We start from the raw sequence: 21,178 nt of genomic DNA, 5'->3' as shown, positions 1-21,178 counted from the left end.
CCTCGGGTTGGAAAACATAGTATATAAATTCCTATATAATCAAACTGTAACTGATACTTCAAAAATAAGTAAGTGAAGAGAATAAAGTCTTATGATAAATAAAAATCTTGACCATTTACTATTTTTCATTACCATGGAACAACATAAAAGAACGTTTTGGCTTTCTAACAATACCAGAGATTTGGAAACTGATAAAACTATCAGGCCATTTTTCATGAAGCCCTTCTATAGCTTTTTGCAATCCTACAAGTATGCCACACAAAATATCATCAGCCTATTTTAACACGTTTTTCTCAGACCTGACATTTCCTCCAGTTTTATAGTAGGTTGTAACTTTGTTTATATGACAAATAGTCTATTTTAAAAAGCAACTTTTAATTTAGCTCTACAAAACATCCTTTAATATAAAATGATCTCAGATTTAAAGCTTTTTTTCCTCAGGTAACAAACACAGGCCCCAATTAATTGTGAAGAAATACATATCTATTCATCTAGTTAACTATCTAGGTATTTATTTATTTTTATTGCCTGGAAAAGTGGTCCTGCAAGTCGACCTGCCAAGGTCATATTTTTTTTCCCCTGGAACTGCAGAAAAGCTTGTGATGGCATCTTCAGTACAGACTCCGTGACTCTGAGCAATACAAGCAGCATCTGTTCCCTTAAAGCAAAAAAATTAATTAATGTTCCCTTCTTGCAAATATTTGCTTTTCGTTAATGGTGAACTTTCGAGTTAATATTTATTATTAAAAATTCTATTATCTTTCAATAACTCAAATACCAAATAGCTTTCAAATTTTCAGAATTCTTTGAAAAAAGTTCTAGTTTATGAATCTATATCACTTTAAAAGCATTTCTAGCCATAATACCTTCTCATCAAATAAAAATTTATGCAAAAGCTGAAAAACTAGGGTGAAAATGTAGAGACTGTTCTCATCCTTCCACATCAAGCAGTGACCTTAGGGAGCTATTCCAGGAACACCCACACAACTGTACAATATAGTACTACTTTGGTCCATCTTTACAATATAGAGAAAAACCACATATCTAGAATTAAATCATGTTCAATTTTAAAAACGACATGGTTTTACTAACCAATGTCACCCCAATAAATTTTTAAAAACTACACATTTTTAAATATAATCTTCATTGTATTTTTTTCCATTGATATTTTAAGATTACTAGAACACAATGAGCCTGGTGAGTACTGCCTCTTTCCATCCTTTTTAGTTTGGCCATTTTTTAACCCTTTATGTCCTTTGTGTAACTGCAAGCCAAGACAACCCTAATTATCCTTACCTTGCCTCTTTCTGCTAGATGCTTATTATTAAGACCATAAAGCTACCATATTTGCACTAGTGATTCAACCATATGTGAAAAAGGCTGACAAGGGGATTACAGTTTTGTGTATAGTCAGGTTAACAGCCCAAGTCCCTATCAAAGCCCCCTCCTCTTTGGGAGATTAGTTGCTGGCTCATTCCAGGCATCTTAGTATGTGCAACAGTCCATGTGAGAAATATGGCAGAGGCAGCAACAGATTCCATATCTAGATGTCATGGGTTTTCTGGGAAATGAGGGCAAAATCAAATAGACAAATATCACTCAATGAAAAACATCCTGAATTTATTAACAAATACACGAATTCACTAATAAAAAATCAAAGGTGCCACATTTATAATTCTAGGCTTTCATCTTAACTATATGAAATGAAAACCTATTTGAAATCAACTATATACACAATAAAGTATAGATTTCCAATTAAATCTTATTTGATTTGCGGTCAAACCTTATCTCACATATCAGATAACCTTTCACTTTGTAATACTATAATAATGATTTTAATTCATAAAATCTTATCAATTTGAATTAAAAAAATACATGGGTAATCTCTCATTATGCTATGATTTCAAGGGAATTTATAAAAATTAAGAAAAAATTTCTAAAATCATGTTCCACATAGCAAGATTCACTTTAACCTGGCTCAACAGCAATAGTTCAAAGCATATAAAAAGTAAAAAAGGGCAGACTAACAAAAGAATGAGTCAAAGTGGTATAGTTACTGGCTAATAAGTGAAGCTCTGAAGTCAGAAGGATCACAGTTTAAATTTCAGCTGTGTGAACAAAAGATAAGTTACTTAATCTGTGTGTGCCTAAGAAGCACCATAAAATAGAGAGGATATCAACCTCATAGGGTGCTACCAATTAAGAAAATACATGTAAAGTGCTTGAAAAAATACCTTGCACAAAAATGTTCCAAATAAGTTAATAACAATAACTACTTCTAGATGTAACTACATTAATACTGTTAATAGAGAACTTTTTAAAAAACAATGCCATTTTTCCATAAATAGCAAAATTAAGCATGCTCTTTGACTAATTACTTCTACTCTTTAAGAATGAGTCAAAGGAGAAAAATCATATGTATAAGGATGTTCATTGTCCTACCTTCCTCCAACAACAAAATGAAATAACTACATTTCTACCAATAGCTAACAGGTTAAGAAAGTGATGGTGCATACACATGGCATAATACTATGGGACTGTGTGTGGTCTGGTGAGTGAGCTTTGAGGCAACTTTCATTTTCTTTTTAAAACTTTTGGTTGTTTGAATTTAATAATGAACATGTGTCATTTTTATAAAAACTAAAGAACAGCTCTTCTCATTTCCCCCAAAAGCCTATTTTTCCATACAATTAAACAAATCTCTATAGAATACCAATACTATCTAAGGTACTATGGTAAGAAATGTAGAAAATATAGAAACAAATAATCAGTATATACCTTTTAAGGCCTCTCAAAATAAGGCCATTTTTTCTATACATACATACCAAAACACAAATTCTATGCAAGTAATTTAGGGATTAAGACAATTTTGAGAACTATGACAGAGGTACTGGTAATGCAGAATTAAAGGATGTAAGGAAAAATATAAGGATATATAGAAAAAGGAAGGTGAAATCTAATGATAGTTATGGAAGGTGGCAGAAATTACACACTGTACAGAAAGTTCAGGATGTGCTCAGGAAAAAAACAATTCGATAAAGCAGGGAGGCAGAATCTCACCCTGCAGGGTGGTTTAGGCTTGAGAAAGGCCTAGAAATTAAAGCAAGCACCTGCCTGTACATGGCCTTAGCCTTAAATGTGAGGCTGAGGAATCAGGCATTCATACATTCAATAATTTACTTATTCATTCATTCACACATGCATAAATGTGTTCATTCCTAGAGATGCAGGAGGCCATCACAATAAGTCCACTTTATAAAGGTAGCCAAACGGTTCTCCAGAAGTTTGATCAAAGATGTTAGATAAAGTGAAGGAGACAACTATCAACATGATTACTATATAAAATGTTACATTTATTTATTTATTCATAGAAGCCTCTACAATATTGTAACAAGCCCTGTTCACAGACACTATTCCTCTAAAAATTACTACACTCATGCATACAATATAAAAAACATAAAGAGTAAATGTCTTTACCACGTCTTTTTGTCCATTGATACTTGTACAACCATGAACCGATAAATGTTAAGAATGCGTTTACACATATCTGTGTGCTCATCCAGAAGACTTTTTATTTCATTTACAGGTTCAAGAAGAAATATGTTTGATGAGTTTATAATAAACACCTAAGACAAAAGAAATCATTAGGCATTGATTACAGAATTTCAACATGAAATTTCTTAATCAAAGAAAAAACCCTCAGATGCTGACCACTGGGTGATCTATAATGAACTTAAAAGTATAAGACTGTAGGTTGAGTATATATATATATAACTACTTCTACCAGCAGCTTGACACCTGAGATTTAAACTCATTAAATCTGTGTATTGCTTTGTTTATCTAGACAAATAGTAAATTACTATTAGGTGTGGTTGCACTAAAAACCAAAACATTTCTTAAACCAAGAGCTTTAATTATAATAATCCTATTGCTGTCATAAAATGAAAGGAACAATAAAAAATGCAAATAATTTAGGATACAAACGATACCTAAATCAAGAATTTTCTCTGTGAGGTGTTCAAAGATTTCCTCTTTTTACATTTTTTGGCTACGTCTGTAAATCTGTTTTGGTAATAACAGACTGCATAAAAAGACTGCCTGTTATACCATTTCTGAGTCCTTTCCCCACAGAGCCACAGAGTCGGCAGGTGGGTGCCATACCTGAGACTCCATCACTCTAGCTAACACAGCTTGCCCCAACCTGGAAAACCCCTGAGCCTCCATCCCACCCAACTTTCTGGTTCACCCAAATTGTTTGACTTTACATATGAATGGCTAGTCTTTTTAAAAAACATACTTTACTGGTTATGCTATTACAGTTGTCCCAATTTATTTTCCCCTTTACCCCCTCCACCCTTTACCACTAAGGTCCAGCAACCACCCCGACCTTAGTTGATATCCATGATTCATACATATAAATTCTTTGCTTTTCCATTTCCTATATTTTTCTTAACCTCTCCCTGTCTATTTTGTACCTACCAATTATGCTTCTTATCCCCTCCCTGTACCTTTTTCCCCATCCTTCCTTTTCCCCCTCCAAGCTGATAACCCTCTATATGATCTTCATATCTGTGATTCTATTCTAGTAATAGTTGTTTGTTTAGTTTGTTTTTGTTTTTTAGATTCAGTTGTTGATAGCTGCGAGTTTGTCGTCATTTTTCTGTTCATAGTTTTGATCTTCTTTTTCTTAGATAAGTCCCTTTAACATTTCATATAATACAGGCTTGGTGATGATGAGCTCCTTTAGCTTTACCTTGTCTGGGAAGGACTTTATCTACCATTCAGTTCTGAATGATAGCTTTGCTGGATAGAGTAATCTTGGCTGTAGGTCTTTGCTTTCCATGACTTTGAATACTTCTTGCCTGCAAAGCTTCTTTTGAGAAATCAGCTGACAGTCTTATGGGAACTCCTTTGTAGGTGAATAACTGCTTTTCTCTTGCTGCTTTTAAAATTCTCTCTTTATCTTTAACCTTTGGCATTTTAATTATGATGTGTCTTGGTGTGGTCTTCTTTGGGTTCAACTTGTTGGGGGCTCTCTGTGCTTCCTGGACATGTATGTCTATTTCCTTCACCAACTTAGGGAAGTTTTCTTTCATTCTTTTTTCAAATACGTTTTCAATTTCTTGCTCTTCCTCTTCTCCTTCAGGCACCCCTATGATTCAGATGTTGGAGTGCTTAAAGTTGTCCCAGAGGTTCCTCAGCCTCTCCTCACTTGTTTGAATTCTTGTTTCTTCATTCTGTTCCAGTTGGATGTTTACTTCTTCCTTATGTTCCAAATCATTGATTTGAACCCTGGCTTCCTTCCCTTCTCTGTTTGCTCCCTGTGTATTTTTCTTTATTTCACTTACTGTAATCTTCATTTCTTCCCTTATATGTTTGCTGTACTCAATGAGTACTTTCAGCATCCTTATCACCAGTGTTTTGAACTCTGCATCTGGTAGATTGACTATCTCCATTTTGCTCAGTTCTTTTTCTAGAGTTTCGATCTGTTCTTTCATCTGGGCCATGCTGAAGCACCACCACCCTTGCCCCTGCACACCTGATCCTCTGAGGAGGGCAGAGGTTGGTGGTTAAGTGGTCACAGCCAGTTCTTGCAGCTGACCAGCCTGGGTAATCCCTCCCACTGACCTGTGAACAGCAATCCAGGCTCAACTACAAGTGGAGAGTGTACTCAGCCTACACAATGGGTTCACCTTGAGTACCCAGCTTCAGTGATAGGGGAGGCTGTGCCACCAATGCTATAGGACACTTACTACATTAGGCCACATCACCAAGGCAGGGAGTCATAGTAGTTCTACCAAATACATAGAAATAAACACAGGGAGGCTGGCAAAGTGAGGAGACAAAGAAACCTGGCCTAACTGAAAGAACAGATCAAAAATCCAGAAAAAAGGAACTGAACAAAATGGAAAAAAAGCGATTTATCAGATGCAGAGTTCAAAACACTGGTTAAAAGGATGTTCAAGGAACTTAGTGAGAATCTTAACAGCATAAAAAAGATCCAGCCAGCTCTGGCTGCTGTGGCTCAGTGGGTGAGCACTGGACTGTGAACTAAAGTGCCACTGGTTTGATACCCAGTCAGGGCACATGCCTGGGTTTCAGGCTGGGTCTCCTGCAGGGGGAGTACAAGAAGACAGCACATAATGATGTTTCTCTCCCTCTCCTCCTTTTTCCCTCTCTCTAAAAATAAAAAACTAAAATCTTTAAAAAAAAAAAAAAAAGATCCAGCCAGAAATGAAGGATATACTAACTAAAATAAAGAACGATTTACAGAGAAACAACAGTAGAGTAGACAGCCAAGAATCAAATCAATCATTGGGAACAGAAGGAAGCAAAGAACAATCACTCAGACCAAGAAGAAAAAAAGAATCCACATAAAATGAGGATAGTATAAGCAGCCTCTGGGACAACGTCAAGAGGTCCAACATTTGCATGATAGTGGTACCACACGGAGAAGAAAAAAACAAGAAACTGGATATCTACTTGAAAAATTAATGAAAGAAAACTTCCCTAACTTGGTGAAGAAAATAGATATGCAAGTTCAGGAAGCACAGAGAGCCCCAAACAAGATGGTTATAAAGAGGCCCACTCCAAGATACATCATAATTAAAATGCCAAAGGTTAAAGATAAAGAGAGAATCTTAAAAGCAGCAAGAGAAAAGCAGTTATTCACCTACAAAGGAATTCCCATAAGACTTTCAGCTGACTTGTCAAAGGAAACTTTGCAAGCTAAAAGGGATTGGCAAGAAATATATAAAGTCATGAAAAACAGGGACCTACAGCCAAGATATGATTTATAATTGAATGGCAGATAGAGAGCTTCCGAGTCAAGAAAAAAGCTAAAGGAGTTCTTGATCACCAAGCCCTTATTACATGAAATGTTAAAGGGACTTATTTAAGAAAAAGAAGACCAAAACTATGAACAATCAAATGGCAGTAAATATATTACCTATCAATGACTGATCTAAAAAACAGACTAAACAAACAAGAGGAAGAGATACAGAATCATGGATAGAGAGTAATGCCAGATGGGTGAGGGGTGGAGGGAATAGGTGAAAAGATGAGGGGATTAAGAAATTCAAATAAGTAGGCTGAGAACCAAAGTGTCGCAGGTTCAATTCCCAGTCAGGGTACATGCCTGGGTTGCTGGCCATGACCCCCAGCAACCACACATTGATGTCTGTCTGTCTGTCTGTCTCTCTCTCCCTCTCTAAAAATAAATAAATAAAATATTTTTTAAAAAAGAAGTTCAAATAGGTAGTTAGACAATTGCCACTGGGATGTAAAGTACAGTGCAGGAAATGGAGTAGCCAAAGACTAGTTCATGGTCGCTTATATGCATGACCCATGGACATGACCATTCTGTGGGTATCGCCTGAGGGAGTGAGAGTGCTTAGTGGAGGGGGGCAAACGGAGAAAAATTGAGACAACTCTAATAGCATAATAAAATATAATTTGAAAAAATAAAGTAACTGAGGTGACAGCCTGCCTAGCATATATGAGAAATAGCAAGGAACAGCAATAGAATGGGGTGAAGAAGGAAAAAAAGCAGCTGGAAATATTTTAAGAAACAGAGACAGAGCAGGTAGAGCAGAGATTCTCATACTACCAGTGGTAAAAGAACAAAACTCTTTACCCATTCTTTTGCAGAATAACACTATGGTAAAGCAGGATCAAAAGTGAAGTAATCGGCAAAAATAAATGCAAGACACACAAGCCCCAACTTTCATCACAATCAACGGGTGTTCAGTTAACTTAGTTTCTAAACTTACTGTCAATTCCATAATTATGTTGTGGGCCAGAACTAGTCAGTCTATGGATTACACCCTGAAAAGCAATGATGTAAATAAAGCCTTACAGACCATTAGTAAGACTTCTATTTTTGTGCTTAATGATAAACTTACCAGAAGGTTTTAGGCAATAAAATGACATGATCTGACCTTTATTTTACAGGATCACTTTGGCTACTATTTTGAAAATATTACCAGGGTGATAGGTTGGCAAGAGTAGAAGCAAAAATAGTAATTAGGAGTTTACTATAATAATCCAGATGAAAGAATACGAAGGCTTGGACACAAGACGCAGTGTGAGTACTGGAAGGTAGTCAAATTCTGCACACATTCTGTAGATTGACAGGATTTGTTGTCAAATTAGACGTTAGATATAAATGAAAGATAGAAAACAAGATGGCCCAAGCAACTAGAAAATAGAGCTGTCATTAAATGAAAGGAAGAAAAGCACATTTGTTAACATGAGAAGCCAAGTTCTAAGACATGTCCAGTTTATGATGTCTATTAGATATCCAAGTGATGATGCCTACTTGGCATTTGAATATTTGAGTTCAGGACTCTTAAGAGTTCAGATGAGAGATCTCAGACTAAAGATAAAATACATAAGTTGCAGCCTATAAATAACATTTAAAGCTACAGGACTGGACAAGAATAAATGAACTGATTAAAAAACTGAGTCCTGGACACTTCAAAAGGAAAATGTCTGGGAGATATGAGAAAAAACAGTGAAAAAATTCTTAGAAGTAGCCAGTGAGTTAAGAGGAAAATAGAAAGGTATGTTTTTTGAAGGCCAGATGAAAAAAAAGGCTTTTAACAGGGAGGGAAATGGTTTACCGTGTAAAATGCTCCTGACTAGCCTAGTAAAATTAGGATTGTAAAATATCCATTTGATTTAACAATGTGGAAGTCACATGTGGTCTTGACAAGGATAGTCTGATTAAAAAAAGAAAGATTATAATGAACTCCTACAATAAATAAGAAAAAAAACACCTAACAGAATTTTAAAACAGCATATGCATAGGCAATTCATAGATAAAAGATGCTCAATTTCAGGTTGATGAAGAAAAGGTAAGTTAAAACAGGGAAACAAAAACTTAAAAAAAATGAGGTAATCATTCACATAAATAGGAGCAGCAAAACTTAAACTTGTCAGTTTAACTTATCTGACTATACAAGTTATAGTGAAGATGATAAGGGAACAAGAACTCACAAATACCACTGAAGGAAATGTCAATGATTATAACCATGTTGGAGAACAATTTGGCAGTAACAGTAAAGCTAATGATGTACAAATCCTCCAACCCACTAATTCTACTTCTAGGTTTATATCCTACAGAAATTCTCCCACGTGCAAGACATTACATACATAAGAATGTTCAATGTAGCATTTTTCTGGAATAATAAGATACTGGAAACAAGTTAAAAAAAACCATCAACAGAAAAATAAATAAAATGTGAAGTAATTATCATATACTGCAATACCACAAATTAGTTAAAATGAATCTCAAAAACAATGGTTAATACAAAAGGAAAGTTGCAGAAGATAGTACACCATGATATAATTTATATAAATTTTTAAAATGTCTAAAAAAGTAATGTCATATTTATTGATATAAAGTAAAAGTTAAAGAAAACACAAAATTAATGACAACTATAACTGATAAATGTGGGTGGCAAATTTATGACATTTTAAAAATTATACTCTACACTGAGATACTGAACTATATTTGAAATATTTAATGATAATTTTATTTTTAAAAAATAATCAAATAGGAATCCACCTGCAAAACTGCCTGGGTACCAGCTCGTATATTTTGTTCTGTGGCTTCTTCAGAGGCATTATGAAGAACATCTTGGTATGTGCCATTTTTTGCCCAAGTGGAATTTAGAACATGATCAGCAATATTGGTCCCATTTTCCTGAAGCAAAATACCAAGTTTTTAATATGATTAATTAAGAATGCTATGACAAGTCAGTAAGTTGAAGTGAACTGGAAATTAATGGGTCCCACCACTAAGCATCTTCTCAAAACATATGTCTTGTAAGTACCAGAATCTACATAACATAAATAAAATAGAAAATAGCTTCTATTTATCCTACTTAAGACTAGTAAAACTTCTGTTATCCTAAGATAGAATACTGATGTACTTGAAACCACTACAACAGCAGCTTTCTGCTTGAGTTTTAGCTGTCGAAAGTCTTGCAGACTAGGGATTTCCCTCAGGTGAAAAGCCGCACAAACAAAAATTTCCCTCAACAATGTTGTTTCCTTTTTTAAAGTTACTCTCTAGTTTCTTTCAGCTTTTGGTCACTCACCAGTATCTTCAAATAGTTCTTTAAAAAGTTTGTCTGGAGCTTATACAGGAGGTTTAGTCTAATACAAAGTACATACTCTGCCATTATGAGAAAGAGCACTGAACTCAGTGAGCTCCAAGTGGCCAAAACCATATACCATGGTCTAGTATATATACCTCTGTCTTAAGCTCCATATTCCTAGAGTCAGGTAATCTTCTGAGTAATTCTCCCAGAGTGATCCACAGGCACCTCAAACTCAAGATGTTTAAAAGTCTGTTTATTATCCATGCCTCCCCGCTCACTTCCTACCAACTTCTCTAGCCAAGTTGGCTACCACAAACACTTTTTAAATTCCTATTCAAGTGTACCCTAGTTGCCAAAGAAAGAAATTTGGGACACCTCCTCCTTGCTCTCAGCTAATTTAATCATGAGGGCATATTGATTTCGCCACTAAAGAAGCTCGTGTATCAATCTTCTACCTTATATTCCCATTCCAGCTGCCGTGTCCTATCTACACATATATCAGGTACTTGTCATTTCCCTTCTGAACTTTGCTAAAACTTCCTAACTAGTCTCCCTGCCTCCAGGCTGGCCTCCAATCTATCTTCTACTCTCGACTTAGTATGCTTCTCCTGAAATATGTAACTATCCATGCTATTCTTCTACTCATAGTCCTTCAAAGGTTTTACATTCTAGAATGTAATCAAAGTCCATTACAGTGACATACAAATCACTGAACAGTCTAGTTCTTGCCTAGCTCACATACCCTATCATTCCCTCCCACCTGTTCTTGACTATAGCCAGATGAAAATATTTTCAACATCTCTCACATCTTGTAGATTCTACTCACACTGTGCAGTTCCTTTCCCATTTGTTACCTACTCTTCACATTATACTGCCTCCTCCATGAAGGCATCCCTAAGCAGTCAGATATTTCCCTCTTTCACACTCTAGTCACAGCAATAATACTGTTTTATATTACTTATTTTGCATATTTGTGTTCTTGCTAAACCATTAAGTTATGTGAAGGTAGAAATTATGTCTTTTCATGCTTGTATCTCCAACACAGCTCTAAATATGGGCATTATCACATTTCACAGAACACTCTGACATTTGTGAATGTTTTATTTCCATAAGAATTGATAATACCACTGACATTTTTAATGGAATGCTAAACATACAAGGTGCATGAGAGCATGCACATAACACAAATTCTCCTGTATCCAGCATGTCTTACAAACATCTCACATGCATTATTTAAAAAAAATTACAAAATTATCTGAATCTATAAGTTAACTCCATTTTAAAATTAATGCCTAGTTTTAAATGATTTTTTAAATATACTGAATTACCAGAAATATCAATGAATGCTTCTAACTTTTTTTTTTGGCTCATGCCATTAGCAAGAGTTTCTGGCATTTTAAAAAATCACACCTATAATGGCAACACTGGCTGCAGTACGTGAGTAAGTAGAACAAACACAACTATGCAATATACCGACGTCACCCTGCTTCATTCTTTTCTGCCTGCCTGTCTCCCTCTTCCCACTGCTTGTTTTTCAATTATGTATGTAGACAGCTTATATTATCTGTTATTTTTATTTAAGGATAGTAAATGAAACATAGGAGGCTCAGTCCTAAGCTATAAATTCATGATTCAAAATTGGAGGAAAACAAATTATTTAGACTGATAGGTTTAGCTCCTAGCTTGATGCCAAAATTAGATATTTTTGTTGGAATATAACCAACAGAACTGCAAATATTATTTTATAATTTATACTGTTAATTTTATTTATTTCAATTATATTTCTTAGTTACATTTTCCCCCTTCTTAGACACAGGGGAGGAAGCTCTACATATAAATATATGTATATATTTATTATCCATGTCTCATACACAAAGTTTCCTGTATCCAGACATATACATATATGTAAGTATCAATTCACTGAATCTCTGTAGAATGTGGCCTGCTCATTCTAGATTAGTATCCTGATAAATTCCATTGATAATATTAAATGAACCACCAAGGTGAATAAACATTACCAAATTGCTCCTATCTGGATTTAAGAAGTTACATGTTAATACCAGACTCTCATTTTTGGTGAAAACTTGACCTATGACAATAGTTAAACAATCAAAGGACAAGAATTATGTAGGCTAAAGAAATAAAAGGAATTTGTTTTACTCCTTTTCTACTTCTACTCTCTTTTCCCTACTGTGAGTTAACTCCAGTTATTCTTATAACAGATCAAATGACTTAATACATCAGTGTTTTTAATTTTGAAATTGGCATCAATGCAAAAATTTTCAAGAAATAATATTCTGAATATTCTGGTATGTGCTGGGTACCCAATCATAGAACAAGCCAGGCAAGAAGAAACCATAGTTTGGTAATCACTCTAAGAAATACTGTATTTTTGGATCATAAGACACACCTAGGTTTTAGAATAGGAAAAAAACTATTTTGAAGCCAAAAATGCGGTAAAATATTTAATAACATAAATAATATTTCACCAACGTAAATGTAAACGGAATGCAACAGCAGCACTAACAACCATTATTTCTCCCAAATTTGGGGGAGAGGGGGTGCATCATATAGTCTGAAAAATACAGTATGTACTACAACACCCATTTTGATCTACAACCACAGTTATAAACATTACACCTTTTATAATAGCATCTAATTTTGATCTAGAAAATAACATAAAGTATCATTATATAACCTCAATATTAATTTTGTTTAAAGTTGTGACATCGAAGAGCTTTGGGACACGGTACTGACGTAACTATTATATCATCAGAATTATAAAATATACTAATGGCATCTTTACCTTCCCATTTACTAATAAGCATATATGTGTTAAAGTTACACCTTTGTGAAAATCTAATCTTTTAAACATATAATAAAATACATAAGCCTTATCATTTTACCTCTTCTCTCTTTTCTCCTTCTTCTATTGAAATATCATGGTCTGTGACACTGTCAATGCAAGGTAAGTCTGAAGAAGAAATCACAATTTCTTCAGGTTCTTGCATAAACAAAGGTTTTTCCTCTTGCTGAATCCATTCTTGATATACTTTTACCACTTTTCTCATAGCTGCTGCTTCACAAATTGGTAGTAAAAATGCCTAGTGAAAAAGATAGTACAGAAATAGTGATACTTTTTAGCCACCTTTTACTTTGCCAAAAACTACTAATACATACATTTCTACTTTGTTATTAACATGATGTAAATACATTTTAAAGAACTAAAGTCAACCAATTCATTGTCAAAAAAAGCCTTTTGTCTCCAAATAATTTATAAATACACTAAGACAGAAATGCTTTGGTAGAGACTGATTTCAAGTGCAAAGATTTCTTTCATTTATATTATTTGTCTCAAAATGAAAATATTCCTTCTTTTATAAAATAACTTTGGGGGGAACCAATATGGCGGCAGAGTGAGTGGAAGCTACACTAACCTCCTTTAGGACCAAACTGGAATTACAACTAAAATTATAGAAAAATCATCCCGAATGACCAACTGAACACACATCACCACATTGAGACTTCTAGGAAGTGCAAATGCGCAAAAGGGCTGGCTGGGGCTCTCATGGGTGGCAGCTGAAATTCCGAAGGGATATTTCAGCACCAGAGGGTTCACCCTGAGAAGTGGGGGTGGGTGGGAGAGGGGTTGTGATCTAAACCCCAAGCTGGGCTCCCAAGCCTAGAGCACCAGACAGGGAAAGGAACCAAATAACATTCAGCTGTGAAAAGCAGTGGGGTTTCTGCCCACCAGGGAGAGACAGCTAGAGATGCAGAAGCCTCTAAAGGGCCAATACACAAAAATTCATTTGCAGCCACTAACCCTGGGATCTGGCAGAGAGAGAGAATGGACAAAAGCCATGTGAGGAAAGTCTGAGAAGGGTCAGCCACCAGGATCCCTGTGCTGAGTCATTCCCCATACTGCAGAAACCAACTTTCTCAGGCAGAGCACCCCCCACCCCCTCCATTTGGCATCAGCCTGGGAGTGGGGATAGGAATCTCTCTTGCCCCTCCCTGGAGTTTCAGCCAGGATGTTGAGTACAGCTGGAGACTGTTTCAGTGATTAATCCTAACAGACACCCTGAACGCAAAGGTGGGTCTCTGTGAGCTTAGAGACATTAGCTGACCCTCCCCCAAACCCCATGCTAGTATAAGCTGGCTGTGGTGTGCTGCATGGTTCTTTCTGCACACCCCCAGCCCCAGGAGAGGGAGCCACAAGTTGTAGGTCACAGATAGCTCCAAACAGGTTGCCCAGGGCCAATCACAGGCAGTGTTTGATATAGATCTACACCAGAATTATAGCAGATCTACCTAATACATAGAAACAAACACAAAGAGGCGACCAAAATGGGAGGACAAAGAAACAGGCCCCAAGCCCTGGCTGGCGTAGCTCAGCGGATTGAGCACGGGCTGCGAACCAAAGTGTCGCAGGTTCAATTCCAAGTCAGTGTAAATGCCTGGGTTGCAGGCTATGACCCCCAGCAACTGTACATTGATGTTTCTCTCTATCTCCCTCCCTTCCCTCTCTAAAAATAAATAAATAAAATCTTAAAAAAAAAAAGAATTCTCAAAATTGGTGAATTAAAAAAAAAAAAAAAGAAACAGGCTCCAAATGAAAGAACAAGAGAATTAGCCAGAACTAAATGGATGCAAGCAATTTTCAGATACAAAGTTTAGAATAATAATTATAAGGATAATTAACAGCATTAAAAAAGACATAGAAACAACAAAAAAAAGAACCAGTCAGAAATAAAGAATGCAATATCTGAAATAAATAATACAATGGAATGAATCAATGGTAGCTTAGATGAAGCAGAGGATCAAATCAGCAATTTGGAAAACAAAGTAAAAGAAAAACACTCAAGCAGAGCAGCAAAAAGAAAAAAAAGGTTTTCAAAAACAAGGAGATTTAAGAAACACAACATGAAGTGTAATGACATCTGCATCATGGGAATATCAAAAGGAATAGAGAGTGAGGAAGGGATCAAGAATCTACATGGAGAAATAATTACCCAAAACTTCCCTAACCAGGTGAAGAAAAAAGAAGCACAATTCCACAAAGTGCAAGAAGCCCCAAACAAGATGGAACTAAAAGGCCCACATCAAGAAACATCATCATTAAAATGGTGAAACTTAAAGACAATGAGACAATCTAAAAAGCTGCAGGAAAACAGTAGTTTCCCACAAAGGAGCTCCCGTTAGACTGCCACCTAATTTTTCAACGAACCATTTCAGGCCAGAAGGTGGTGTGAAATATTCAAGGTAATGAAAAGAAAAGACCTACACCAAGGGTACTTTACACAGCAAAGCTAACATCTAAAACTGAAGAAGAGATAATGAGCCTCCTAGACAAAAGAAAGCAAAAGGACTTTGCTAACACCAAACCAGTATTGCAACAAAAGGTAAAGGGCTTGCTTTAGGAGGAAGAGAAGAAGGAAGAGGGAGGGGCGGAGGAGGAGGGGGAAGAAAAAGAAGAAGTGGAAGAAGGAGGAAGAAGAAGGAAGAAAAACAGAAGAGTTGAAAAATAAAACAGCACGTTTTTATTTTGCATCAATAATCACTTTAAATGTAAATGGCTTAAATGCTGCAATCAAAAGATGGGGTAGCTGAAAGGACAAGAAAACAAGACCCATATAAAACCTGCCTCCAAAAGACCACCTCAGAATGAAAGATAGACACAGACCAAAAGTAAAGGGATGGAAAGTGATTATTTCATGCAAATAAAAAAAGAAATATAAGCTGGGGTAGCAATATTTCTATCAGACAAAAATAGACTTTAAAACCAAGGCTACAACAAGAGACAAAGAAGGACACTACATAATCATAAAGGGAACACTCCAACAAAAAAGGATATAACCCTAGTAAAAATTTACACATCCAACATAGGAACACCTAAATATGTGAAGCAAATCTTAGTGGATGTAAAGGGAGAGACTGACAGAAACACAGTCATAGTAGGGGATTTTAACACACCATTGACTTCAATGGGTAGATCTTCCAGACAGAAAATCAACAAGGAGACAGACAGCAGCCCTAAATGACACATTAGATCATATGAATTTAATTGATATCTTCAGAGCATTTCACCCCAAAGCAGCAGAATATACATACATTTCAAGTGCACATGGAACATTTTCTAGGATAGACCATGTGCTAGGACACAAAACAAGTCTCCATACATTTAAGAAGACTCAAATCATATCAAGTATCTTCTCTGACTACACTGCTATAAAACTAGAAATCAAGCACAGGAATATTGAACAATATGCAAAGACATGGAATCTAAATAACATGTCCTTAAACAATGAATGGGTCAACAATGAGGTCAAGAAGAAATCAAAAGGTACTTGAAACAAATGAAAATGAACACACAACAACCCCAAATCATTGGGACACTGGGAAAGCAGTCCTAAGAGGGAAATTCAGAGCATTACAAGCCTATCTCAAGATATAAGAAAAAGCTCAAATACACAATCTAACTTTACATTTAAAGGAACTTGAAAAAGAACCACCATAGCCCAAAGTGAGTAGAATAAAGGAAATAATAAAGATCAGAGAAGCAATGAAAGAAACAGAGTCTAAGAAAACAACACAAAAGACCAATGAATTCAAGAGTTCATTCTTTGAAAAGATAAGATTGACAAACCTTTAACCAGACTCACCAAGAAGAGAGAGGATCAAAATTAAAAAAAAAAAAAAAAAATCAAAATGCAAGAGGAGAAGTAACAACTAAGACCAAAGAAATACAAAGGATTATGAGAAAATATTATGAACAACTATATGCAAACAAATTGGAAAACCTGGAAGAAATGTATAAATTCCTAGAAACATACAGTCTTTTAAAACTAAATCAGATGAATCAGAGATCTGAATAGACAGATTAAACCTAGTGAAATTGAAGCAATAATAAAAAAACTCCCAACATAAATTCATGAAAAGCAGGGACCTACAGTCAAGACTGCTCTACCCAGCAAAGATATCATTTAGAATCAAAGGGCTGATAAAGAGCTTCCTAGAAAAGAAAAAACTAAAGGAGTTCATCATCATCAAACCACTATTATATGAAATGTTAAAGGGACTTACTTAAGAAAAAGAAGATCAAAACTATGAACAATAAAATGGCAAAAATACTATCAACAATTGAATCTAAAAAAACAAACTAAGCAAACAAGAAGAACAGGGAGAGAATCATGAACGCGGAGAATGGGTGAAGAGGTGAGGGGATTAAGAAGTACAAATAGATAGTTACAGACTAGCAATGGGGATGTAAAATACAGTATAAGAAATGGAGCAGCCAAAGAACATACATACATGACCCATGGACATGAACCATGGTGGGGAAACTGCCTGAAGGAGTGGGGGGTACTGCATGGAAGGGGGCAAAAGGAGAAATATCAGGATAACTGTACTAGTATGATCAATAAAATATAATTTAAAAAACAAAAATAAAAAATAAAAAGCTCACCAAAGCGGGGGAAAAACTCCTAACAAACAAAGATCATCGCACGATAGCTTCAAAGGTAAATTTTACCAAACATTTTGAGAGAAGCCAACACCCCTCCCTATCAAACTATTCCAAAAAATACAATAGTAAAGACTTCCAAGCTCATTTTACAGGGCCAGCATTATCCTAATTCCAAAACCGGATGAAGACACTACAAAAATGGAAGTTATAGGCCAGTAACCCTGATGAACATAAACGCTAAAATCCTCAACAAAATATTAACTAATTAGCAAACCAAATACGATAATACATTAAAAATGTCATACACCTTGATCACTTGGGATTTGTTCCAGGATGCAAAGGTTGGTACAAGATTAGCAAATCAATAAATGTGATACACTATGAAAACAAAATGAAGGCTTAAAACCACATGATCATATCAATAGATTCAGAAAGCGGATTTAATAAAATCCAGCACCCATTTATGATGAAAACTCTAAGCAATACTGGACTAGAGGAAACATATCTAAACATAATAAAGACCAAATATGACAAATCCACTGCTAGCATCATACTCAAAGGGCAAAAATTACAATTGTTCCCCTTAACATTGGGAACAATACAGGGATATCTGCTTTCACCTTTCTTAATCAACATAGTACTGGAAGTCCCAGCCACAGCAATCAGACAGGAAGAAATAAAAGGCATCCAAATTGGAAAGGAAGAAGTAAAACTGTCCTGATTTGCAGATGACATGACACAGTACATAGGGAACCCTAAAGATTCCACCAAGAAACTACTAGAACTGATAAAGGAATTCAGTCAAGTAACAGGATACAAAATTAATATCCAGGCATCAGCTGCATATTTATATGCCAATAATGAAATAACAGAATTAAGAAAACAATTCTGTTCACAATTGATTCAAAAAGACTAAGATACTTAGATTAAACCTAACCAAGGACGTAAAATACTTGTACTTGAAAATTATAGAACACTGAAGAAAGAAATTGAAGTACAAATAAGTGGAAGCATATGCCATGATCATAGATTAGAAGAATTAACATTAAAATGTCAATAGTACCCAAAGTAATCTATAGAGTCAGCAGAATCCCTATTAATACCAATGATGTATTTCCCAGAACTAGAGCAAATTTTCAAAAATTTATATGGAGCCACCAAGGGCCCCGAACAGCAACAGTGATCTGAGAAGGAAGAACGAAGGTGGAGGAATCCCACTACATAATATCAACCTATATTATAAGGCCAGAGTAATCAAAACAGCATGGTACTGACATAAAAACAGACATACAGATCAACAGAATAGAGAGTCCAGAAACAAACCCACACCTTTATAATCAATTAGCATTTGTCAGAGGAAGCAAGCACATATAATAGGTTATAGATAGTTTATTCAATGAATGGTGGTGGGAAAATTAGATATGCACAGAAAAATGAAACTAGACCACCTTCTTGTACCACACACAGAATTAATTCAACATGGACTAAAGACTTAAACGTTAGACTTGAAACAATACAAAACCTAGAAAAAAATCTTGGCAGTAAAATATCAAACATTGCTCATAGCAATACTTTTTTCTGATGTTATCTCCTCACCTAAGGCACACAACATAAAAAATAAAAAAATGGGACTATGCCAAACTAATAAGGTTTTGCACAGCAAAGGAAACTATCTACAAAATAAAAAGAAAACCCACTGAATGGGAGGACATATTAACCAATATATCTGAAGAGGGGTTAATAAAAGTGTATAAGGAACTTACAAAACTCAACATCAAAAAAACCCCAATTAAAACATGGACAAAGAATCTGAATAGATACTTCTCCAAAGAGGACATACAATTGGTCAATGGACATATGAAAAGATGCCCAATGTCACCAATCATCAGAGGAATGCAAATTAAAACCACAATGAGATACTGTATGACAGTTGTCAGAATGGCTGTCATCAATAAATCAACAAATAACAAGCACTGGTGAGAATGTGGAGAAAGGAGAACTCTTTTGCACTGTTGGTGTGAATGCGGACTGATGTAGCCATTGTGGAAAGAAGTCTGGAGATACCTCAAAAAATTTAAAATGGAACTGCCTTTTGCCCAGTGATTCCACTTCTGGGGATTTATCCAAAGAAACTGAAACACTAATTTTAAAGAACATAAGCACCCTTATATTCATTACAGCGTTATTTACAATCACCAAGATTTGGAAGCAGCCCAAGTGTCTATCAGTAGGTGAGTGGATAAGACAATTATGGGACATTTACACAATGGAATACTACTCAGCTGTAAAAAAGAAGAAAGTTTTGCCCTTTGCGACAGTATGGATGGACCTAGAGAACATTATGCTAAGTGAAATATGCCAGTCAGAGAAAGACAAATGCCATATGATTTCACTTGTATGTTGAATATAATGAACAAACTAAACTAACAAGCAAAATACAGACAGACTCATAGATAGAGAGCAGGCTGACAGCCTCTGGTTGCGGGTGGTGGATGGATGCTAAAAAGGAAGGACTCATGGACATGGATGACAGTGTGGAGATTTCAGGGGGGATGTGGATCAGTGGAAGTGGAAAAGGGTATGGGGGGATAAATAGCAATGGAAAAAAATACAATAAACATAAATAACTGTGGTCCTACAAAGCTCAATGTAAATATAACTTCTCATATAAATCACATGTGATAACTTACAATGATTTTTGACTGCTATTAAAATAAATGTTAATAATAAGATTTTAATTGAAAAATAAGTTAGCCCTGGCTGGTGTGGCTCAGTAGATTGAGTGCCAGCCTTTGAACTAAAGGGTCATCAGCTGATTCCCAGTCAGGGCACACACCTGCATTACAGGTCAGATCCCCAGTAGAGGTCATGAGAGAGGCAACCACACATTGATGTTCCCCTCCCTCTTTCCCTCCCTTCTCCTCTCTTTAAAAATGAATAAATAATCTTAGAAAAAAGAAAAAAGTTAAATTTGACTCCAAGAAGTAATAAAAATTACATGTAACAAGGCAATGAAGCTTTTCTAAGTATATAAAAAGTTACAGCTTTCTTTTTTCAATATAGTTCTATAACAATAATGCAAAACACTTACAAAACTAAAAGAAATGTTTCACAGTTACTCATTCCTTGCGGTACTTTCCAAGTTTACCTAATTTTTTAAAAAGTAAGTATGTCCTCATTACAAAATACTACATTTTCACAACAAAAGTATTTTTTATACAATTCAGACATGCAAAAATAAAACAGTAAAAATGCTTTTAATCTTACCATCCAAAGTTCTTTCCTTATGCAGGTTTGTGTTTATATAATATTTTTCACTATACTTTTTATTTACAAATAATTTTTAACAACTACCTATTAATTTCAACTTTAAAATAAATCACAAAACCTTTACCTAAAAGCTGCCACTTTCTACTCCAGAATTATCAGTGTGTTTAATAATAATCCTGGGATTCAAATAATATTGCTTTATCTGAATAAAAGCAGCCCCCCAAAATCAGCTTTTCAAGTTGATGAAAAGTTACTGTGGAATATTGACAGAGTATTTAATGTTCAGTAATTATTTATTTATCAACTATTATTGATTCCCTAGGAAACTATATTA

At 35.3% G+C, this 21,178-nt stretch overlaps 1 protein-coding gene across 1 annotated transcript in view; it reads right to left on the bottom strand.

Moving 5' to 3' along the window:
- RALGAPA1 (Ral GTPase activating protein catalytic subunit alpha 1) overlaps positions 1–21,178 on the bottom strand; it is a 276,187-nt gene that overhangs the window by 183,042 nt on the left and 71,967 nt on the right. The window contains exons 11-14 of the mRNA XM_028505505.2: positions 13,016–13,213; positions 9,572–9,709; positions 3,478–3,626; positions 529–658 (exon numbers count right to left, since the gene is read on the bottom strand). Coding sequence (XP_028361306.1) covers positions 529–658; positions 3,478–3,626; positions 9,572–9,709; positions 13,016–13,213 — 615 coding nt within the window. The remainder of the gene's footprint in view (positions 1–528; positions 659–3,477; positions 3,627–9,571; positions 9,710–13,015; positions 13,214–21,178) is intronic.

The sequence above is a fragment of the Phyllostomus discolor genome, chromosome 1 (genome assembly GCF_004126475.2).
Source record: "Phyllostomus discolor isolate MPI-MPIP mPhyDis1 chromosome 1, mPhyDis1.pri.v3, whole genome shotgun sequence".
In the NCBI taxonomy this organism is placed as follows: Eukaryota; Metazoa; Chordata; class Mammalia; order Chiroptera; family Phyllostomidae; genus Phyllostomus; species Phyllostomus discolor.
This window is presented reverse-complemented; position numbering and strand designations above follow the sequence as displayed.